The sequence below is a fragment of the Rana temporaria genome, chromosome 10, assembly GCF_905171775.1.
Source record: "Rana temporaria chromosome 10, aRanTem1.1, whole genome shotgun sequence".
NCBI classification, from domain to species: domain Eukaryota; kingdom Metazoa; phylum Chordata; class Amphibia; order Anura; family Ranidae; genus Rana; species Rana temporaria.
The window spans coordinates 18,431,823-18,457,103 of record NC_053498.1 but is presented as its reverse complement, the minus strand read 5'-3'; the positions used below and the strand labels follow the sequence as shown (position 1 = coordinate 18,457,103).

The 25,281-nt window shown below is 47.2% G+C and overlaps 1 protein-coding gene across 1 annotated transcript in view; it reads right to left on the bottom strand.

The window, feature by feature from the left end:
* ATP1A3 (ATPase Na+/K+ transporting subunit alpha 3) overlaps positions 1 to 6,742 on the bottom strand; it is a 92,564-nt gene extending 85,822 nt beyond the window's left edge. The window contains exon 1 of the mRNA XM_040327324.1: positions 6,529 to 6,742. Within this exon, the coding sequence (XP_040183258.1) occupies positions 6,529 to 6,534 (6 nt within the window). The 5' untranslated portion in view covers positions 6,535 to 6,742. The remainder of the gene's footprint in view (positions 1 to 6,528) is intronic.
* Between the last annotated feature and the right edge of the window lie 18,539 nt (positions 6,743 to 25,281).

Genomic DNA, 25,281 nt, shown 5'->3' with positions numbered 1-25,281 from the left:
CACACATATATATCACATACATACATACATACACACACACACACACATTTTGTGTATATATATATATTATATATATATATATAGTTTGTGTATGTATGTATGTGTCATATATATATGACACATACATATATACATATATATACATACATACATATACATATATATACACACACACACACACACTATGTTTATATATATATATATATATATATATATATATATATATATATATATATACACACATACACACACACACTTCTATACAGTGCATCCAGAAAGTATTCACTATTCACAGCGCTTCACTTTTTCCACATTTTGTTATTTTACAGCCTTATTCCAAAATGGATTACACATTCTTTATTTTCCTACAAATTCTACTAACAATACCCCATAATGACAACATGAAAGAAGTTTGTTTGAAATCTTTGCAAATTTATTAAAAATAAAATAAAAAAACTCTTATACATAAGTATTCGCAGCCTTTGCTCAATACTTTGTTGAAGCACCTTTAGCACCGATTACAGCCTCAAGTCTTTCTGAGTAGGATGCTACAAGCTCGGCATACCTATTGTTGGTCAGTTTCTCCCATTCTTCTTTGCAGGACCTCTCAAGCTCCATCAGGTTGGATGGGGAGTGTCGGTGCACAGCCATTTTCAGATCTCTCCAGAGATGTTCAATTGGGTTCAAGTCTTCGCTCTGGCTGGGCCACTCAAGGACATTCACAGAGTTGTCCCGTAGCCACGCCTTTGTTTTCTTGGCTGTGTGCTTAGGGTCGTTGTCCTGGAAGATGCACCTTTGCCCCAGTCTGAGGTCCATAGCGCTCTGGAGCAGGTTTTCATCAAGGATGTCTCTGTACATTGCTGCATTCATCTTTCCCTCGATCCTGACTAGTCTCCCAGTTCCTGCCGCTGAAAACCATCCTCACATCATTAAGCTGCCACCACCATGCTTCACTGTAGGGATGGTATTGGCCACGTGATGAGCGGTTCCTGGTTTCCTCCAGCTATCACGCTTGCCATTCAGGTCAAAGAGTTCCAGCTTTGTTTCATCATACCAGAGAATTTTGTTCATCATGGTGTGAGTCCTACAGGTGTCTTTTGGCAAACTCCAGGTGGGATGTCATGTGCCTTTTACTAAGGAGTGGCCACTCTACCATACAGGCCTGACTGGTGGAGTGCTGCAGAGATGGTTGTTCTTCTGGAGGGTTCTCCTCTCTTCACAGAGAAACACAGGAGTTCTGTCAGAGTGACCATCTGGCTTTTGGTCACCTCCCTGACAAATGCCCTACTTCCCCGAACGCTCAGTTTGGCCGGGCGGCCCACTCTAGGAAGAGTCCTGGTGGTTCCAAATTTCTTCCATTTATGGATGATGGAGGCCACTGTGCTCATTGGGACCTTCAATGCGGCAGACATTTTTCTGTACCCTTCCCCCGATCTGTGCCTCCATACAATCCTGTCTTGGAGGTCTACAGACAATTCCTTGGACTTCATTGCTTGGTTTGTGCTCTGACATGCACTGTTAACTGTGGGACCTTATATAGACAGGTGTGTGCCTTTCCAAATCATGTCCAATCTACTGAATTTACCACAGGAGGATGCCAATCAAAGGATGATCGGTGGAAACAGGACGCACCTGAGCTCAATTTTGAGTGTCATGGCAAAGGCTGTGAATACTTCTGTACATGCGATTTTTTAATTTGAATACATTTACAAAGATTTCAAACAAACTTCTTTCACGTTGTCATTATGGGGTATTGTTTGTAGAATTTTAAGGGGAAATAATAACTTTAATCCAGTTTGGAGTAAGGCTGTAACATAACAAAATATGGAAAAGTGAAGCACTGTGAATACTTTCCGGATGTACTTTACATACACACACACTTTGATTATCTCATGACAATGGCACCTGAAAGTAGGTGGGATAAATTAGGCAGCAAGTAAACATGTTGTCCCTGAAATTGATGTGTTTAAAAAAGGAAAGAAAATGGGCAAGTATAAGGATTTGTGTGACTTTGATAAGGGTAGTAAGAAGAGCCGGCAAGACCGTAATCCTTAAAGTGATGTTTATTTGTACATCAGAGTGACAAGAAAACAATAAATCTGACGCATTTCGGAAATAGCCTTAGGCCGCATACACACGGTCGGTCCAAACCGATGAAAACGGCCTGAAGTCCAGTTTCATCAGTCCAAACCGACCGTGTGTACGGCCCATTGGTCTGTTGTCCTTCGGACAAAAATTAGAGAACTTGCTTTAAAATCGAACCGATGGACAGCTGACCATCGGTCAAAACCGATTGTTAGTACACAAAAGCATTGGTTCAAAACCCGCGCATGCTCAGAATCAAGTCGACGCATGCTTGGAAGCCTTAAACTTCGTTTTTTTCAGCACATCGCGTGTTTTACGTCACCACGTTTTGACCTGATCAGTTTTTGAACTGATGGTGTGTAAGCACATCAGACCATCGGTCTGCTTCAGCGGTGAGCTGATGAAAACGGTCCGTTGGACCATTCTCATCGGATGGACCGGTCGTACTAAGGCTATTGCCGAAACGCGTCAGCTTATTGTTTTGTTGTCATTTTGATGTACCAATAAAGGTCACTTCGAGGATTACAGTCTTGCCAGCTCTTCTTACTACTGTTGCATTTGAGTGTGCTGAGACACATCAAGCTTTGGCACCTGTGAGTGGACCTGGTGTATGGATTGGGTTGTCCCTGCAGAGAGCGCCGTTACCTTTTTTCCTTTTCCGCTTTGATAAGGGCCAAATTGTAATGGCTAGACAACTGGGTCTGAGCATCTCCAAAACTATAGCTTGTGGGATGCTCCTGGTCTGCAGTGGTCAGGACCAACCAAAAGTGGTCCAAGGAAAAAGACCGATGAACTGGTGACAGGGTCATGGGCAGTCAAGGATCACCGATGTGTGATGGAAGCCAAGGATGGCCAATAGAGGACCTAGTGTAGCTTAAATTGCTAAAAAAGTTAATGCTGGTTCTGATAGAAAGGTGTCAGAACACATATGTTGAGTAAAGGGCTGTGTAGACACAGACTACTCAGGGTGCCCATACTGACCCGTGTCCACAGTCAAAAGTGCCTACAATCACGTGAACATCGGAACTGGACCACGAATGATCACGTGAACATCGGAACTGGACCACGGAGCGATGGAAGAAGGTAGCCTGGTCTAATGAATCATGTTTTTTGTTTTACATCATGTGAATGGCTGGGTGCATGTACATCGCTTACCTGGGGACCTGGGGAAGAGATGGCACCAGGATGCAGTATGGGTAGAAGGCAAGCTGGTGGAGGCAGTGTGATACTTTTTCCAGTGGAGTGTCATAATGTTATGGCTGATTGATATATACACACAAACAATATAACCATGCACTATTAATACCCCCTTTCTGTTAGCAATTTATATTACATCCACAGTACACATAATTTGACACTCTATATCCCAATTAATCCCCTGCCTTAATCACTGCATTTTGCATTCAACGGTTTCATTACTGTCTCATGTTGCTTATCTGTGTGTGTAATCTATAAACCATTAATGACACACTTCATTATGGCTAACCATTCCTTTGCTTTTTGTTAGCTTGCTGTCATATATATTAAGTATATATTATTTTTCCAGTCTAGCATATACATTCTTTACATATTCCTCTTCTGCATTTTATCTTTGACAGATGCCCAGCCTGTATCTGACATGTATCTATTTGATCTTTTGTCATATTGGAAACAGAGAATTGTATCCACCCCCCCCTCTTCCATTCTAGTGGGGGGAGATTATCCTCACTCGTTTCCATGCCATATGTCACTCCCCCAGCCCCCATACTCTGTCTCCTGGGAGGGGAGAGTACGATGGGTAGAGCATGCGCAGTGCAACAGCAAAGCCTTACATAAAGCATTCATGTACTGTACTGCTGCCATAGATGGGTCACCTTTCCTCTATTCAAACAATCAACTATCATTTGCCCTTTAGATTAGACTGGTGGGCACACAAAGCATCTATGGCTTATAATATGCAATTATTTTAATGCCAGAGCCGGTATGTAAAAAGCAGACATGTTTTACTCAATGTGCAGATTTTAAGCATTTGTCCCCTGGCATCTTGCTGAGTGCTCAGGTTTATATGGCAGGATGCCCATATATGCTAGTCTATTGAGGGAGGGCAGACTTTGGAGGAATTTAAGCAAGCTGACTACATGACCTTGATCAATGACATACAACACATATAAATATACATACTATAGGTTAGGCAATGCAATACAATGCATCTCAATACAAGGGCACTACCAATTAACCAGAACTGTACTAAAACATTATGCATGGCCTGTTTTTATAGAATCATATGCAGCATAGAAAGATTTTTCTCAACACATGCTCATGCAACATGGCTGGATGGGGCCCTCTAAATTTCATGATTTTAACATCTGGTAGTTAAATGGTTAAAACCAACTATGCAAAGCCAGCTACCAGTCCCTATCCAGCCTCCTGCACCCTCTATATTCCATCACCATCTTTCAATTTTCCTTGACACCCCTCCCAATTCAGTGGCCTGCAGATGCTTTGCTATGCAGCATACAGAAGGCCTTACTCTGCTGTCTCAAAAGGTCATTGCCTATATTATCAGCTTGTATCCAAGCCCCATCCCTCACCTGACTGACAAAACGCCTGTATGGGCAGCGCTACAGAATTACTGATCAGATAAAAGGCACAAAACACTACTCCACTGAGCAACAGTCATCCATGAAATGCATTGCTGTATACCAATAATAAAATAAGAATGAGCACAAAAAAGGGCAGATAGAGTTTTAGGAGGAATTGGACAACCCTATTGCACCAAACTACCCCTCTGACCTTCAAGTGCCCTTCTCCAATTTGGACTGGGTACCACCCAAGGGGCTTGTCAGTGTTTTTCCACACAGGCTTTCCTAATTATAAGCCTTTAATTGCCAGTCTGTTCTGCAGTTGAGTCGGGGGATATGATTTTTTGGCTCCTTGTTCATCAGCCACTCCTTTTCTAAGTACCATCACCACCACCGATCCCCACCATCTTCCTTCTCTCACCTGCCCGGTCTCCATTTCTACCTCTTACATTCACTCTCTGCTCCATTCCCCTCCACCATCTTCTTCCCTTTGCCTCCATCTTTTTTCCTCTCTCTCTCTCTCTCTCTCTATGTAGCAAATGACCTCATCCTTTTTTTTCCAAGGCTTCTCCATCTCTGCTTCTGTGTGCTGACAGACTGACAGACACCGCAATGCGCTGTGCACACAATTATCTACAAGCCGGTACATGGTATGTCAAGTATTAACCCTGCACCTGCTAATCCCACCAACATGACATCACTTGTTAACCAGTGAAGAGCTTTCAGGAGACTCCCTTCAGGATCATAGGCAGCTCTAAGATGGAAGGCAATATCTTCATTCCAAAACTCAAGTCTATTCCACCAAGGAGTATCCCTTCAGGACCTCTCTAAGATGGCAGGGGGCACCTTTCTACCCAACAATTCAGGTCTATTCTACATTGAACATTTAATTTAGAACAGTGGAGAGTTCCAAGGTGATTGTAGGTACCTTCAACCCAACAGTTCAAGTCTATTCTACAATGGAGGATCCCTACAAGACCATAGGCAGCTGAGATACCTTTTACCAAACAATTCAGGTCTATTCTAAAGATTGGAGGATCCTTTCCAGGACCATGGACCGTCCTAGGGCGGCAGGAGATACCATCAAATCGTCAACTGAACAATAGAATAAACTAGGCAGTTAGGCTCATTTCAACATTTGGTGAGGCTCAAATTCTAAATTATACAGCACAATTCTAATGAGAACTATGGAAAATGACATTTTAGAGGAACATTGATCTTGTGTTTAGAACAAAGACAGATGGAATGAGCAGAACTGATCAATAGAGGAGGAGGACAGCGGCTCTATAGAAGAACTTCATGGATTGCAGAGTGCAGCCATTGCTAGATTCCAGCACCATGGACAGTGGCGGCCGGCAATTGATTTGCATCAGCACCATGGACAGCGGCGCCCGGCAATTGCTTTGCATCAGCACCATGGACACTGGCGGCCGGCAATTGATTTGCATCAGCACCATGGACAGCAGCGGCCGGTAATTGCTTTGCATCAGCACCATGGACAGTGGCGCCCGGCAATTGCCGCCCATCAGCTCCATGGGCAGCGGCCGGCAATTGCTTTGCATCAGCACCATGGACAGTGGCGCCCGACAATTGCTTTGCATCAGCACCATGGACAGCGGCGGCCGGCAATTGCTTTGAATCAGCACCATGGACAGCGGCGGCCGGCAATTGCTTTGCATCAGCACCATGGACAGCAGCGGCCGGCAATTGCTGTAGGTCAGCACCATAGGCAGTGGTCCTCGACCATATCTGTCCATCAGCACCTTGCACAAGGGCTAACAGCCATTGCTACCCTCCTTCACCACAATGGGGAACAGCGTCCAACCATTGCTACATTTTAGGGATGGGGAAATATAGAGCAATGCATCCACACTATACTCACCCCCATGGCTTTAGCTCAGACAGGGAATAGATGTAGCCGGAATCCTCTGCAGGGGGAAAGGGAAGGAGACAGAGAGAAAAGAAAAGAGGGGAAGAAAGAGAGAGAGAGAAAGAGGAGGAGAGGTAGAGGCAGCTGAGGATGAAGCCGACTCAGCTCTGTGTAAAAGGGAGGCTTCTGCTCTCACATCCCTCTCTCTCTCTCCCCCCCTCTAACACAGTTGGTCCCTCATATGCTGCAGTCATATAGGCCACTCCCCCAGGAGACCGTCAGCCAATCACAGGCTGACATCCATCCTCCCCACTTCTCACACTGATGCTCCCTCCCCTTTTATTGCAGCTGTTACCTTCTTGAAGGTGAGTGCAAGTGTGGAAGTGAGTGCTAAGAGCAAGTGGGAGGCAGAGGGGACCGAGTGAGTGTGTGCCCATGTGTGCTACGAGAGAGGGGGGGGGTCAGCCTGGAGGATGTGTGTGTCTGTGTGTAATTGTGTGTAAGCAGCAGGATGTGTGGGCAAGTGGAAGGGTGTGGAAGGTGGAATGTGCAACTCTGTACATACAGGTGTGACCATGTCTGCTATGAATGGGGGGGAGAGAGAGGGAGAGAGAGGGAGAGAGAGAGAGAGAGAGAGAGAGAGAGAGAGAGAGAGAGAGAGAGAGAGAGAGAGAGAGAGAGACACAGACACACACACACGATACTGAGAGATAGAGACAAGGATAAAGAGCCAAAGAGAGAAGAGAAAAAAAAGGAGTTAGAGAGAGAGAGAGAGTGACTGATAAAGAGAAAAATACACTGACAAAGAGAGGGGGAGGGAAGCCGATAAAGAGGAAAAGAGACCGAGACAGAGACAGAGGGAGAAAGGAAAGAGACTGAGAAAAAGAAAAAGAGAGAGAGAGAATGATAAAGAGAGACAGAGACAAGGAGAGAGAGAGAGAGAGAGAGCAAAAGAGTGTGAGAAGACAGGGAGGGAAAGAGAAAGATTGAGAGGACAATGGGTAGGGAAAGAGATTGAGAAGACGGGGAGGGGGAGAGAGAGAGAGAGAGAGAGAGAGAGAGAGAGAGAAGACGGGGAGGGGAGAGAGAGAGAGAGAGAGAGAGAGAGAGAAAGACAGGGAGGGGGGAGAGAGAGAGAGAGAGAGAGAGAGAGAGAGAGAGAGAGAGAGAGAGAGAAGACAGGGAGGGGAGGGGGGGAGAGAGAGAGAGAGAGAGAGAGAGAGAGAGAGAAGACAGCGAGGGTGAGAGAGAGAGAGAAGACAGCGAGGGTGGGAGAGAGAGAGAGAGAGAGAGAGAGAGAGAGAGAGAGAGAGAGAGAGAGAGACACAGAGACAGGGATGGGAGAGAGAGAGAGAGAGAGAGAGAGAGAGAGAGAGAGAGAGAGAGAGAGAGAGAGAGAGAGAGAGAGAGAGGGATGGGGGAGAGAGCGAGAGAGAGAGACAGGGATGGGGGAGAGAGCGAGAGAGATGGGGGAGAGAGATTGAGAAAAGAGAAAAAGAGAGAGGGGGGTTGAGAAGACAGGGAGGGGCACGAGAGAGAGAGAGAGAGAGAGAGAGAGAGAGAGAGAGAGAGAGAGAGAGAGAGGGGAAAGAAAAGCTGGCTTGCGTTGACATCTGTGATCAGTCGTCATTGGACACAGCAGATCACGTGGTAAATGGTCGCTGTGATTGGCCCTTTACCCCGTTCTGTCCGAAGGACTCAGAGATCACAGAGCGCACCCCCACTGCACGCGGCGGGGGGCACGTGGGAAGCGCCATCATGGAACAACGTTTATGTACACCCTTCTGGCAAAGCAAGTCTGTGCTGTAGCCATCATTGGTACTTCTCATTGCCCAGGGAGTTGCCCATGCCACATACATCTGCCAACACAAGAGAATGGCTATACAGGCTAACCAATGGCCTTTCTATCTGTGTTTCCCCACACCTGTGCAGATGGCGCTTTGCACAAATTTAAACAGTTAAAGTGACTGTAAGCCAGAGGCTCCAATAGGCTTCAATAGAGGATGGGCTCGGGTCGCAGACAATGCACTCCTATCCCACCCAGGTGTGTTACAACAGCGAATTAATATTTGCTGTTGTAAGACTAATCCTCCTCCCGGTAATCAGGAATCTGGTTTTGACACTGGTCACCGATTGGCTGAAAGGACAGGTGGTCCTATTGGATGCCTGGGGGGAGGAGCTGGTAGCTGCCATGGAGGAGAAGGCACGGAACCGCTGCACCACTGTGCCTGCTACCGCAAATGGGTTAAGTGCAAGACTGGGGGGTGGGTGCCGCTCCCAGGGGACAAGCGGACATCTTTGTACACCCCCCCCCCCGGAGTTTTACATTTTACACTTATTTATTACAGTAAACGGAGGTTCTATAGTGAAATACAGGACTTAGAACTCCGTCTGACCGTTGAATTTTAACCACTTCCATACCGGGCACTTACGTACCTTCCCGCCCAAGCCAATTTTCAGCTTTCATGTCGCACTTTGAATGGCAATTGCGCGGTCATGCTACATTGTACCCAAACAAAATTGGCGTCCTTTTTTACCCACAAATAGAGCTTTCTTTTGGTGGTATTTGATCACCTCTGCGATTTTTTTTGCGCAACAACTAAAAAAAGACCGAAAATTTTGAAAAAAATTAAGTTTTTATTTTTTTTTCTGTAATTTTTTTGTAAATAAGTAAGTTTTCTCTTTCAATTACGGGCACCGATATGGTGGCACTGATGGGCACAGATGAGATGGCACTGATGGACATCGACAAGGTAGTACTGGCGGGCACAGATGAGGTGGCACTGATTGGCGGCGCTGGTATGCGGCACTGATGGGCACACATAGGCGGCACTCATGGGCACACATAGGCGGCAATGGTGGGCACTCATGGGCGGCACTGATGGGCACTCATGGGCACTCATGGGCGGCACAGATGGGCGGCACATATGGGCACTGTGGGGCGGCACAGATGGGCACTGTGGGGCGGCACAGATGGGCACTGTGGGGCGGCACAGATGGGCACTGTGGGGCGGCACAGATGGGCACTGTGGGGTGGCACAGATGGACACTGTGGGGTGGCACAGATGGACACTGTGGGGCGGCACTGATGGACACTGCGGGGCGGCACTGATTTACTTGTTGCCAGTCAGTGCCCATTTGTGGGCACTGATTGGCATCCTTTTTTTTGCATCCTTTTTTTTTCCCAGACTTTTTTTTTTTTTTTTCAGACTTTTTTTTTTTTTTTCTTTGACTTTTTTTTTGTTTTGCCCTTCCCTGGTGGTCCAGGGTGGGCATCCCTGGTGGTCCATGTGGCGATCCGAGGGGGGGCTGCGCTGATAAACAATCAGCGCGAACCCCCCCTGTCAGGAGACCTGCCGATCGGCTCTCCTCTACTCGCGTCTGTCAGACGCGAGTGAGGATGAGCCATCGATGGCTCTTCCTGTTTACATCGTGATCAGCCGTGGTTGGACACGGCTGATCACGTGGTAAAGAGTCTCCGTGAGAGACTCTTTACCGAGATCGGTGTTGCGGGGTGTCAGACTGACACCCAGCAACAACGATCGCCGCGATGCGCGCCCCCGGGGGCGCGCAGCGGCTAAGAATCCTGAGGACGTCATATGACGTCCAGTCAGGATTCTACAACCACTTTGCCGCCGTCAATCTGTCATTGGCGGGCGGCAAGTGGTTAAAAGCAGCGGCAAGCCTGCCGATCTCAGAGGTTTGCTAATCTGACAGAAGTCCGCTGCTTTTAAAATTCAACATGTAAACAGTTAGACGGACGGAGTTCTAAGTACTGTATTTCACTGTAGAATTTGGCGGGGGAGGGGGATATTTAATGTAATTACATTTGTAAAGTTTTTATTTTTTTTACCTAATTTCTATCATATTGGGGGGGGGGGCTCAGAAGCCCTCTATGTAAAGGTGTGTGTGTGGGGGGTGGCATTGAAGGTCCCGGCCTTGGGGCGGCAAAGGGAGTAAATCTGGGCCTGCCCCCCTCCCCATCTCTGCCTGCAGCCTCCTGGGACAAGTCTCAGAAAGCTGTGGGTCCATTCACATGGCACAGAGTGGCTCACGCATGCGCAGTGGGCCCACAATTAGCATGGTGGCACCAGGGAACCGAAGAGCATTGAAGAACCAGCCGGGGGGGGGGGGGGGGGGAGGAGACAGATCCCTCTACAGGTAAGTATGCTTTTATTAAGCACTTGCCAACCATGCTTTTTCTGGCACTATTTACAAGTTTAAATCAGTATTATTTGTTACAAAATTACTTATAACCCCCAACCATTATACATTTTTTTTAGCAGAGATCCTAGGGATAAAATATCGATCGTTGCAATTTTTTATGTTACACAGTATTTGCGCAGCTATTTTTTGGTATACTTTAATAAATAAATAAAAAAAAAAAAAACATAATAATTATCCCAATTTCTTTGTATAATGTAAAAGATAATGTTACGCCAAGTAAATAGATACCCAACATGTCACGCTTTAAAATTGCGCACGCTCGTGGAATGGCAACAAACTACAGTACTTAAAAATCTCCATAGGCGACGCTTTAACCACTTAAGGACCCCTTCAAGCCGATATACGTCGGCAGAATGGCACGGCTGGGCACATCAACGTACCTGTACATGGCCCTTTAAGCCCAGCCGCTGGGTCGCACGTGACACGATCGGAAGCTCCGTGGCCACGGGACTTGCGGACCTGATCGCCGCAATCGGTCCCCGGAGCTGAAGAACGGGGAGAGCTGTGTGTAAACACAGCTTCCCCGTTCTTCACTGTGGCGCCGTGATCGATCGTGTGTTCCCTTATATAGGGAATCACAAATCGATGATGTCTCACCTACAGCCACACCCCCCTACAGTTGTAAACACACATGAGGTCACACATAACCCCATCAGCGCCCCCTGTGGTTAACTCCCAAACTGCATTTGTCATTTTCACAATAAACAATGCATTTTAAAGGCATTTTTTGCTGTGAAAATGACAATGGTCCCAAAAATGTGTCCGAAGTGTCCGCCATAATGTTGCAGTCATGAAAAAAATCGCTGATCGCCGCCATTAGTAGTAAAAAATATTTTTTTTATAAAAATGCAATAAAACTATCCCCTATTTTGTAAACGCTATAAATTTTGCGCAAACCAACCGATAAACGCTTATTGTGATTTTTTTTACCAAAAATAGGTAGAAGAATACGTATCGGCCTAAACTGAGGAACATTTTTTTTTAATATATATTTTTGGGGGATAATTATTATAGCAAAAAGTAAATAATATTGCATTTTTTTCAAAATTGTCGCTCTATTTTTGTTTATAGCGCAAAAAATAAAAACTGCAGAGGTGATCAAATACCACCAAAAGAAAGCTCTATTTGTGGGGAAAAAAAGGACGCCAATTTTGTTTGGGAGCCACGTCGCACGACCGCGCAATTGTCAATTAAAACGATGCAGTGCCGAATCACAAAAACTGGCCGGGTCCTTTAGCTGCCTAAAAGGTCCGGGTCTTAAGTGGTTAAAAGGAGGCTGAATTTAATGTGCAGATCTTGCCTTTGTACTTCTTTCACGAATGTGCATAATACATAATGCTTGGTTTTATACACTGCAGCAATAAACCTCCCCCATAAAATACGCTCAGAAATAGACACCTTTTTTTTCCCGTATAATATACGCCATTCTTTGCCACGAGAATATTTTATGCAATATACATCATGACTGTTCTTGGGGGCCCATTTCATTTATTGCAACATATACTTGTGTCAACCCGTTCCACGCAATACAGAGCAACTTGGGAGGAGCCCAAGTATCCTTTGTAATACAAATCGCTTTTTTTGCGCCGCGCCATACCCTCTGTAATACACATGGCTTTGTAAGAGAGAGTCACTTTATTCTTTGTAGTTCAAATTAGACGGCTTCAGAAATTATTCTATACAATACATCAAGCTTCCCCCAGTATAGAGAATTCTTTACAATGCAAATCACCCCACAATGCACGCTGTATTTATTACTCAAACCACTCTCAAGTCCCAAACTCAGTTTAACCACTTCAATACCGGGCACTTACCCCCCTGCCCAAGCCAATCTCCTGCTTTCAGCGCGGTCGCTGTTTAAATGACAATTGCGCGCTACGCTGTACCCAAACAGAATTTTTATCATTTTGTTCCCATGAATAGAGCTTTCTTTTGGTGGTATTTCATCACCTCTGCGGTTTTATTTTTTTGCTAAACAAATAAGAAAAAAAACAATTTTTTTTTAAGTTTTTCTTTTGTTTCTGTTATAAAATTTTGGAAATAAGTATGTTTTCTCCTTCATTGATGGGCACTGGTAAGGCAGCACTGACAGGCACTGATAAGGTGGCACCAATGAGGTGGCACTGATTGGTATTGGTAGGCAGCACTGATGGATAGCACTGATATGCAGCACTGATGGGCACTCATGGGTGGCACTGGTGGGCAACACTGATAGGCAGGGCTGTCTTAATGAGAGGGCACACCTGGGCACTGCCCAGGGGCCCCAGCTGCATGGGGGGGGCCTGCACTTTCCCCAAAGCAGCTGGTCCTTGAGCCCACACTGCCCCAAAATTGGGGGCCCCATGATAGCACTGAGAGTGGAGGCAGTCTGCCTCCTACCTACTTGATGTCTGTTTACCTGCACTGTCATCATTGTAGGGGCCCCAGAGCATTACTTTGCCCAGGGGCCCAAGATGCTATTATTGCTGATGGGTACTGGTAGGCGGCACTGATGGATGGCACTGATATGCAGCACTGATAGGCAACACTGATGGGTACTTATGGGTGGCAATGCTGGGCAGCACTGATACGTGGATCTGATGGGCACTGATATGCGGCAATGGAAGGCATTGGGGATGGGCACTGATTGGAAGCTGCCTAGGTACTGATTGGCAGCTGCCTGGGCTTTGATTGGCATTTCCCTGGTGGTCTAGGGTGGCATACCTGGTGGTCCAGTGTGGTGGCCATCCCTGGTGGTCCTGGACGGGCATCCGAGGGGGGCTGCGCTGATAAACAATCAGCGCAGACCCCCCTGTCAGGAGAGCAGCCGATTGTCTCTCCTCCACTTGCGTCTGTCAGACGCGAGTGAGGAGAAGCCGATCAAGGGCTCTTCCTATTTACATGAGTGAGGAAAAGCTGATCAATGACTCTTCCAGTTTACATCGTGATCAGCCGTGATTGGACACGGCTGATCACGTGGTAAAGAACCTCCGTCAGAGGCACTTTTTTGAGATCGGTGTATCAGACTGACACGCTGCACCACCGATCACGATCACCACATAGCATGCCCCCACGGGCACGTGGCGACTGTTATCCTGCTAGACGTTATATGACGCCCAGTCGCTATAACTGAACCACCGCCAGGCCGTCATTCTGCTACAGGCCCAGCGGGAAGTGGTTAATGGAGTTCCCCCCCCCCCCCCAATATTGAGTTTTGTATGGCCGTTCAAGTCCCTGTTAATGAAGTTCATCCTTGGTGTCAATGGGAGGAATGCCACCCCATCCTTGGTGTCAATGGGAGGAATACCACCCCATCCTTGGTGTCAATGGGAGGCATACCACCCCATCCTTGGTGTCAATGGGAGGCATACCACCCCATCCTTGGTGTCAATGGGAGGCATAGCACCCCATCCTTAGCGTCAATGGGAGGAATAGCACCCCATCCTTGGCGTCAATGGGAGGAATAGCACCCCATCCTTGGCGTCAATGGGAGGAATAGCACCCCATTATAAGTCGCAGTTGTGGATGGAATTGTGACCCAAGGGCTAAATAGAGGCAAGCAAAGGACCACATCCAGCCCCAGGGCCATAGTTGGGAGACCACTGGTCTAAACCCAAAAACAAAAAAAGAATATATTATAGCTTGCTGGTCATTCTTAGATGCGATTGTTGTATTCATTTTCTTTATTTCAGGCTTCTTACCCTTTATTTTCACATGGTGAGCCTGCCAGTAACACACTTTCTGTCCTATGGTGATGACACTCAATACGGTATCTATGGAGATATTCTAGGACAGGACTACAATGACCTTCCCCTCTGCACTTCTCCATAACATTGGAAGAAACAATTAATTTGAATCTGCAGAGATCTCAAGTTATTATGACCTTACAAGGTTTATGTCAGAAATAAAATGGATTTAATGCACTTATTGAATATAGCAAAATGTGTTCAACCACTTGCCGACCGTCTAACGACAATATACGTCGGCAGAATGGCACGGCTGGGCAAAGCAACGTACCTGTGCGTTGCTTTAAATTTCCCACTGTGCGGGCACATGCATGCCGGTCTGTGTGCTGTGAATGTGCCCGCAGGACCCGTGGACTCGATGTCCGCCGTTGTCCCGCGATCTTGTCACGGAGAGGCAGAACGGGGAGATGTCTATGTAAACAAGGCATTTCCCTGTTCTGCCTAGTGACAGGAAACGTATCTACTGCTCCCTGTCATCGAGAGCAGTAATCAGTGTCATGTCACTTGTAGCCCAGCCCCCTCACAGTTAGAATCACCTATAATCCCCCCCACCACCAAATAATTTGGACCAGTGCACTAAGCAAGGTCCATAAAGACACGGAGGAGCGAGTTTGGGGTGGAGGAGCTCAACTGTCCTGACCTCAACTCGATAGAACACCTTTGGGATGAATTAGACCGGAGATTGCAAGCCAGGCCTTCTAGTCCATCATCAGTGCCTGACCCCACAAATGCGCTTCTGGAATAACGGTCAAACATTCCCATAGACACACTCCTAAACCTTGTTGACGGCCTTCCCAAAGTTGATGCTTTTATAGCTGCAAAGGGCGGGGCCAACTCAATATTGAACCCTACAGACTAAGACTGGAATGCCATTAAAGTTCATGTGTGTAGATGTAGGCATCCCAATACTTTTGACAATATTGTGTACTTCTGACCTTAGTACTGTCTCTGAGTAACTTGCTTCTGACCCCTGCACTCTGCATTAGCTACTCTGCAGTACATTCTACTGTTCTGTATGGTCTGCTTTATTAACCAACTGACCTCTGGTTCACCAACTCCTTGCCCTCTTCACCCTGTGCATAGGTGTGCGCAGCCTATTAGGGTGTGCACCCCAAAGCTCAAACACACACCACCGATCACTCACAATGTTTATTCAGAAAGAAAAGGGACAGGTAAGTTACATATTTACTGGCCCCTTTCACCCACTCATCCTAAAACATTCAGAGGAAGAGTAGAGGAGGGAATCCGGCAACGCTGCGGGGGGAAGGAGGAGGGGAACCAGGGCAGTAGGGGGAATCTGTGCTGTACAGGGTAATTAGGGTGTACCTGGGCACACCCTGTGCGCACGCCTATGACCCTGTGTGTGTGTGTGACATACTGCTGAGCTCATCACTCTGCATTGCTCGCTCCTGACACCTGCACTCTGTATTACATACTACTGAACTCTATGGGCCGGATTCAAGTAGATTTGCGCATTTATTACGGAGGCGCAGGGCAACGATTTTGCCCTGCGCCTCCGCAATTTTTTTGCGCTGCCCTCGATTCACAGAGGCGCAAGCGCGCTCAATTTAAATGATTCTGTAGGGAGCGGGAATCATTTAAATTAGGAGCGTTCCTGCGCCGATCGTAGAGCGCATGCTCCGTCGGGAAACTTTCCCGACGTGCATTGCGGCAAATGACGTCGCAAGGACGTCATTTGCTTCAAAGTGAACGTGAATGGCGTCCAGCGCCATTCACGAATCACTTACGCAAACTACGTAAAATTCTAATTTCGCGACGCGGGAACGACGGGTATACGTAACATTGGCTGCCCCTGCTAATAGCAGGGGCAGCCTTACGCAAAAACTGCCGTACGGAAACAACGTAAATTGCGTACGCAGGGCTCGCGCAACATTGTGAATCGGTGTTAGTATGCAATTTGCATACTATACGCTGAGCACAACGGGAACGCCACCTAGCGGCCATCGCAAGAATGCAGCCTAAGATATGCGGGCATAAGAGCCTTATGCCGCGCAGATCTTAGGCTGCAGTCGGCGTAACGAGGTTCCTGAATCAGGAGCACTCGTTACGCCGGGGCAAGTAAGCAATTGCGCTGTGTAACCTATGGTTACACAGGCGCAATTGCTTCTTGAATCCACCCCTATGTTATTTACTCCTGACCTCTGCTCTCTTGTTACATACTCATGACTCCTGCACTGTGCATTACATACTGCTGACCCCTGTACTCTGTTACTTACTACTGCCCTCTGCATAACATCAACCTATACTTACTAAAGAGCGTTGGCTACAAGTATGGGACCATCAACTGTCAATCTGCCGCAAAGTGGGGCCATGGGACCTCACACCCCTCTAAATAATACATTGAAATCCAAACAACCTGACCACACATAACATGTGTTGTAATTCACAGTCTGCAAGAACTCAGAAATGCGCAAAAATGTCCATGACTAATGATAGTATCAGAGAGTCAGACTTCACAGTTGCTGAGTCGCACCATTCTGCACCGAAGTGATAATACTATTAATGTATGCCGCCGAGAGAGCATTTGCGTCATGTGCTGCTGAACAACTTTCATAGCTTAACACCAACTATTCTTAGAAATACTTGTGATGCACATCTGCTCTACAATGTATTTTCAGGTGTTCACACGTGACTTTAGAAGCCATAACACGTGGCAAGGGTTGTATTTTTTTAGGTGATAGTTTTCATAGTCTTGGCCATTCCAGCTATAAGGCCATGTGAATAGTTTGGTGTGGAAAGAAGCCTTCTAGGGTCAGCAGGAGACAAGGATCAGACCTTTATGACCCTCAACTGCACCCCGTTGGTACAGATACTGGGGAAAAATGTGGAAAAGGCTTTTTTTTTGGCCAAGCGGTGGGTTTGTGTGGCTTACCAGTGCTCATTAATGCTGACCGCTAAACTCACCTGCCTGACACTGACCATTACCTACCTAACATACATACACTAACCTGCCTGACCTACATACACTGACCTACATACACTGACCTACATGCACTACCTGCCTGACCTACATACACTGACCTGCCTGACCTACATACACTGACCTGCCTGACCTACATACACTGACCTACATACAATGACCTGCCTGACCTACATACACCGATCCTACATACACTGACCTACATACACTGACCTGCCTGACCTACATACACTGACCTACATACAATGACCTGCCTGACCTACATACACTGACCTACATACAATGACCTGCCTGACCTACATACACCGATCCTACATACACTGACCTACATACACCGATCCTACATACACCGATCCTACATACACCGACCTGTCTGACCTACATACACCATCTGACCTACATACACTGACCTACCTGACCTACATACACCATCTGACCTACCTCAGCCATGGTGTACAGTTTCACAGAAGTCAGTCAGTCGTCAGAGAAGGAGCTGTCTCACTTGGACAGGAGAGACGCCCGTCCAAGGGGGGAGCGGGGGTGTGGCACGGCGGCCGCATTGTAATTTCCGCCTTCTGGAGCCTGCAGTGCTTATGACGGACGTCACACGTCCCATGGTCGCGGCATTGGACCAGTTGGACATCCATCATAGTGCTGCAGGGTCCAGAAGGCGGGACCTGCTATGGCACTCGGGATCAGATCGGTCCTGGCGCTCAGGGCCAACAATGGAATGCTGCATGCCTGAGGCCCCATACACACGACCGAGTTTCTCGGCAGAATTCAGCCAGAAACTCGGTCGGAGCTGGATTCTGCCGAGAAACTCGGTCGTGTGTACACTTTTCAGCGAGGAAGCCGACGAGGAACTCGTCGGGCCGAAAAGAGAACATGTTCTCCATTTCCTCGTTGTTCAATGAGGAAAGTCGGCCCGCCGAGATCTCGGCGGCTTCCACACTGAACTCGACGAGGAACTCGATGTGTTTGGCACGTCGAGTTCCTCGGACGTGTGTACGGGGCCTGAGACTTGTTGAGAAGAATGATATCAATGGGAACCCACCATACCCTAATCCTTCTTAACAGGGGACGTGAGTGTTGGTGATATACATGGATTGTTACCATGCACTTTTTAGGATGTTTTTCAATAAGTATTTGGATATATAGGCCCAAATTCACAAAAGCAGTTACGCCGACGTAAGTGCAAATGTGCGCCGTCGTATCTGTGCGCCAGACCCACAAACAGATATGCGCCTAAAAACAGGCTACACCCCGCCGACGTATCTTGCCAACGCCGGCGTAGGGTGGGTGTCCATTTAGGCTGGGAGCATGGTGACGCGCCCATTGATTAGCCATTCAAACATGCAAATTAGGGAAATACAGAGATTCACGAACCTGCGTGCGCCCGACGTAGGCTACGCGTGGTGCGCGTAATTTGTACGTCCGGCGTAAAGTTATTCCCCATAAAGGAGGTGCAACCCAGCAGCAGACATGCAAAGGTCTGCACCAGGGAACACAAGCCGGCGTATTTTACGTTGGACGTGTGTCTGGCTGGGCGTAGGTTAAGTTCACACGGTACGCAGTGATCCGGCGTAGTTTAGGCAGTTGTTCCGACGTGGTTGTGAGCAGACGCAGGGAGATGCGTCCACGTCACGGTGCATGCGCAGTTCGCGATACGTATCTGTCTGGCGCTCGGCCCATCATTTGCATGGGTCATGCCTCATTTGCATGGGTCACACCCACTTCCACCTACGCCGGCGTACGCCTTTGAATCCCACGCCACGCTGGCGCAGCGTTGGGAGCACTGGCTTGCTGAATGCATTGCTTGCCTCCCTGCGCTGCGTTGGCGTAGCATACATTGGTTACTCTACGGCGGCGTAATGTGCGCCTGCTCTCTGTGAATCTGGGCCTATGTTTTTATACATTTTTGTATAAAATAAATGTAGCACTACCCCCGCAGGAGCGGCTGGTTATTTTTAGGTGGCACGTTACCTCTATTCTCGCTGTCCAGGGGGAAAGGAGAGTCCGAAGAATTTCAATGTCCACACACAATGTACCTCTTTTCTCTTTGGGTTTATTTTGGAAAACTTTAGTAGAAAAGAAGGGTAAGGGGTGGAAGAATAGGTAGGTTCAGGTGCAAAATAAGGAAACACTCCTGTTCCCAGCAAACAGTTCTCGTCGCCACTCTAGTCAGAGTGGGTATCGCTCACCCGGATAGGTCCCTCTCACTGGCCTAGCAGCCGGGATGGTTCACAAAATAAATTACAGTCTCTGCCACAGACCTTCCTTTCTTGATGAGACTCTTTGGTCTGGAATCCTCTGCCACAGGATTCAGCACCCGGATCTCTTTAGCTTTTCTCACTAGAACCTTTAGACCCGACAGGCGACACTGTCGCGCCTCTCGATGTACGGTGCATCCTTGGATGAAGTTTCCAGGCCTTCTCCTAAGGTACCAGCCTCTTGCATGGTCCTCATCAGGATAGGTCCTCCCCTGGCTTCCTTCATCAAGTGGCTTCCTCCCGCAAGACGGACAGCACAGGATCACCTCTGCAGTACGGGCCCCAGTCAGACAATTGGGCCCATTAGACGAAGCCGCAGCCCGGACCAACGTGTTCCCGGAGCTAGGATTCACAACACGCACCTCCGGCCAGGCGGGCCACGAGGTGCAAACGGACCCCGCACCAATGGCGTCTGTCCCTCAAGTACTCCTCCCCAGCATGCACAGTGGGGTAACCACCGCTAATTAGTTGCTGAGGGGGGACACTCAATGTTCCATGACGTGACTGCTGCCACCCTTGGCCTGGGGTGGTAATAACACCCCCAGGCGATCAATGGTGGATCACTCCCAGCACAGCCATGGCTAGAACAGAGGCTAAATTGTCCTTAAAGCGGAGTTCCGGCCACAATTTCACTTTTTAAATATAAATACCCCTGTAATACACAAGCTTAATGTATTCTAGTAAAGTTAGTCTGTAAACTAAGGTCTGTTTTGTTAGGTTGTTACAGCATTTAGACATTTTATAAAATAGAAATTGACTGGGGCCATCTTAAGTGTGGGCATCATGAAGCCAGACTGTATGACTTCCTGGATTTCAGCCTTGCAGATCTCGCACATGCTCAGTGCTGCACAAGCAGTGTAATAGGTTTCAGATCAGGTTTCAGCACCTGTACTGTCCAAGTCACATGATTCTTTGAGACTGGGGAGTGCACAGACTCCTGGAAAGTTACACCCACTACATTCCCAGGAGTCTGTGCGGTGTAGGTTGGGAAGCTTAAGCACCTAGGTGCAGGAAGAGGGAAGATTAACTATTCTGCCTAGCAACAACACTTTGAAGGCATCTAAAAAAAAAATTCTTAAAGGACTAATGACATTTTTTTAAAACTACTGATGTAATGTTATATTTATGGGTGGAACTCCACTTTAATCACTCTAAACCAAATAACAGCTCAGACCCCCATTAAATTTGAGGCAGCGCCTGTTCATCAGTAGCAGGGTGCTTTTTATCAAATCTTGAGTATATGCTGTATTAATTGGTACAGAGATAGTCCTTTATAATTTCCTATTTATGGGTGACCGGGTGGGAACTGATCTCCTAGTCTCTTTCCTTGCATATACACAGGAAATGGCTAAAAGAGGATGCGGGGGATTAGCATGGCTTAAGTGTAACACAGGATAAAAAAAAGTTGTAAACAAGTCTTCTTTAAAAAAAAACAAAAAAAAAATGCAATGGCACTGTGCACTAACAAATTAAATGTCATTCATTTAGAGTTTGCATGTAATTTAATCAGCAGCTCATCACAGCTTTCCCAGCCAGTGAAATATCTTCCCATTAGCCTATAGTCTGCCTATGCACATCAGTGTCTTTCTGCCGAGATATGAATTGGAGCTTTCAAAGGGGATTACATGGATCTTTTTAAAACAGAACAAAAATGCTACAAAATGCAAAGAGCAATTACAGAAAACAGCAGGCGAGGATATACAGGCATTCTCACAATACAAAAGAGGCCACTTCAAGGAGTTTTTTTTAAGGCATTTAAGGATTACACAGTAGGATCTGCAAAGCAACACAAAAGAGAAGGTTCTGGAGCCCTTTATAATACATTGTGATTTCATGGTTAGTACGGTTTTATGATCCCTGCATCCTTTTAACGAAGAATTCCTTTTGTCATTCAAGCAAATACTAACTTTTAACAGTTTATGTTTATAAAGCATATTTATGGTCAAAATGTAAATGGCAAATCACATGTATGCACACCCAGATAAGGCCGTAATCACATCTCAGTCTTTGCCGGCTGCACTCACTGCAGACCGGACTATAGCCGCCTGCTCCTCGGCTCTGACGTTTCAAGTACACAGGACAGGAAGAAGAGCCGAGGAGCAGGGCTGTCTTAATGAGAGGGCACACCTGGGCACTGCCCAGGGGCCCTAGCTGCATGGCGGGCCCCTGCACTTTCCCCAAAGCAGCTGGTCCTTGAGCCCACGCTGCCCCGCAATTGGAGGCCCCATGATGGCACTGAGAGTGATAGATGCACAGGGGAGGCAGTCTGCCTCCTACCTACTTAATGTCTGGTTACCTGCACTGTCATCATTGTAGGGGCCCCAGAGCGTTACTTTGCCCAGGGGCCCATGATGCTATTAAGATGGCCCTGCCAAGGAGGAGGGACACCATGCTACAGCACCTCCCCTGAGGTCTGTAATAACAGGAGTATTTCAGAGGAGGGGGACATGGTGATTGGGGAGGGGGATATAGTGATTTGGGGGGGGGGGAATCGTCAGGTAGCAAGTATGCTGCCAGGAGTGATTTTACGGGGGGGTGGGGTGTTAGAGGCTAGGTGCTGGGGGTGCTTTGTTTTGGGTTGGAGAAAACTTGTACTAGAAGTAGGAGGAGGGCAGATGTGAAGTTTGGCCCCCCCAGCACAATTCCTCTCCCCTCCCAAAAAACATATCCTTTAACCCCCCCCCCAAATCAAAGACCCAGTTCCATCCATTCCCCCCAATTCCAATGCCAGCTCCATTCATTCCCCTGATCCTATCCCAGCTCCATCCACCCCCTGATCCCATCCCTACTCCATCCACCCCCATCCCATCCTGGCGCCTCCATCCCCCCGATCTCATACCGGCTTCATCCATTGCCCCCAATCCCATCCTGGCTCCATCCATTCCGCCAATCCCATCCCGGATCCATCCATTCCCCCAATCCCATCCCGGCTCCATCAATCCCCCCGATCCCATCCCACACCCCGATCCCATCCTGGCTCTATCCATCCTCAGATCCCATCCTGGCTGCATCCATCACACTATCCCATTCCAGCTCCATCCACCACTCCGATCCCATCCCAGCTCCATTCATTCATTGTGGCAGGTTAAGAGGGGAGAGCCGCACCGACGCACTAGCCATCAAGTTATATAATTATTTTCTATGAGGGCTGGAGGTGAAGCTCCAAACTGAATGATGCAATGGCAAGGGGTGCTGGGGTATCCTGCCAGATCAATTAATGCTCACTTCTGGGGGATTTATTCTAACTGGAGGATATATATTTTTGCAGGGGGTCCATTGTTGCTGGCGGGGGGGCCTATTGTTTCTGGGGTGGGTCTTATGTTTCTGCGGGGTCAGTTGTTGCTGGGAGAGATCTACTGTTGAGGGAGGGGGTTGATTGTTGCTGGCTGCCGGAGAGATTATTGATGCTGGCTGTGGGGAGATCTGTTGTTGCTGTCAGGAGTCTATTGTTTCTGGGGGGGGGGGGGAATTTTGTTGTGGGTGGTCCATTGTTGTTAGGGGGAAATATTGTTGATGGCTGCAGAGGATCTATTTTATTGCTTATCTTGGCATTACCAAATTCCATACAAATTACTTTGCACCACAAAATGCTACTTGGTTCTGTATTGCCTAAAAGGGCAGTACTGGGAGGTGGGTATGGGATGGAACCAAGGAATTGTGCTCGGAGGTGGGTAGGGGATGGAACCAAGGAATTGTGCTTGGAGGTGGGTAGGGGATGGAACCAAGGAATTGTGCTTGGAGGTGGGTAGGGGATGGAACCAAGGAATTGTGCTTGGAGGTGGGTAGGGGATGGAACCAAGGAATTGTGCTCGGAGGTGGGTAGGGGCAGAGAAAAGGTGTGCCTCGGAAAGGGGGAGTTCCTGCACTTATTCTCTGAAAATAATAAATAAAGCCCTGATGTTAATTATTATTGGGGTAATGCCAGAGAGAAGTGTGTATTATTTGCATTTTTGATGTTATTATGTTTTTAGCTGTGTTATTCTATGTTGTAATTTAATTGTATGGATGGTTTATTAGAGTGTAGTTTTATTTTGTTTTATTTGGTGTTAATGGTTGTTACTGGTAATTTAGTTGTGTCTTTGTGTTTTGTTCTGTTCATTGCTGTGATCTTGTGCCGTTTTTGTTGAGTGTGGCATGTGTTGCAATAATTTCCCTTTTTGGGATTAAAAAAATATTCTGAATCTGAATGTAAAGTCATAATAATTTCCACATTATATTTCCAGTATTTCTACCCTATTCCTAGTATTCTGAATGATCTTTGTAAAATTTTACTCGTATGTTTCCTCGAATTCTGGGACATGTAGTCACTGTGCCCTGTGGGTAGGCAGAGCCTGCTTTCTGACATACAGAGGTGCTGAAAGGAGGAGTTTCAGGAGGAGGAGGAGTCAGTACACGAATCACTGTTTGCAGACAGCAAGGTACCATGGGATATGTAGTCCTTATACATTGGATAGTAAATAGAGAAGAAGCTGCAAAGCATGCTGGAAATTCAGGAAGTTGTGGAAAGCGATGGCCAGCAGATAAGCAGAACTCACAACATGGAAGAAGATTCTTCAAGTAAGCTTATATTGGATTGTCGAAAATAACTATTGTTTGTATATTTTTGGTTTTCTATCTTTTAATCCAACAACATAATATACCTAGGGGCAGATTCACAAACAATTGCATGGGCGCAGCGTATGTGAGATACGCTACGCCGCTGTAACTTACTGTTCCCAGCTTCGAATCCACAAAGAATTTGCGCCGTAAGTTACGGCGGAGTAGTGTATCTCTCGCGGCGTAATGGCGCGCAATTCAAGTGCGGCAAGCAGGGGGCGTGTTTCATTTAAATGAAGCGCGTCCCCGCGCCAAACAAACTGCGCATGCGCCGTCCCTAAATTTCCCACCGTGCATTGCGCTAAATGACGTCGCAGGGACGTCATTGTTTTGGCGTGGACGTAAATTACGTCCAGCCCGATTCACGGACAACTTACGCAAACAAAATAAAAAATTTAAAATTATACGCGGGAACGACGGCCATACTTAACATTGAGTACTCCACCATATAGCAGCTTTAACTATACGCCGGAAAAAGCCGATGTAAAAGAATGCGATGGCCGCTCGTACGTTCGTGGATCGTCGGAAATAGCTAATTTGCATACGCGACGCGGATTACGACGCGTCCGCGATTTCGGCGTCCGCCACCCAGCGGACGCCGAAGAATTGCATCCAAGATCCGAAGGCGTACGAAGACGTACGCCTGTCGGATCTAACCCAGATGCCGTCGTATCTTGTTTTGAGGATTCAAAACAAAGATACGACGCGGGAAATTTGAAAGTACGCCGGCGTATCAGTACTACAAACCATCCGTTGGGAGAAGAGAGCAGACTGCAGGCTGTCCATCTGAGGATTTCTAAGGCTGGTTACCCATATGGGGGAGGTAAGCGCATTGTGAGCCCACCTGCCGTGTGGATTTTTTCATCATTCTATATGGGATACAGTTCATCGCTTCTATATTTTGCACAGGAATCACTACATTTATTGCTATTTGGGACATTATTTATATATTTATTTCAATATTCATTATTATATTGGACACTTCTCATTATCACCCTTGATTGCA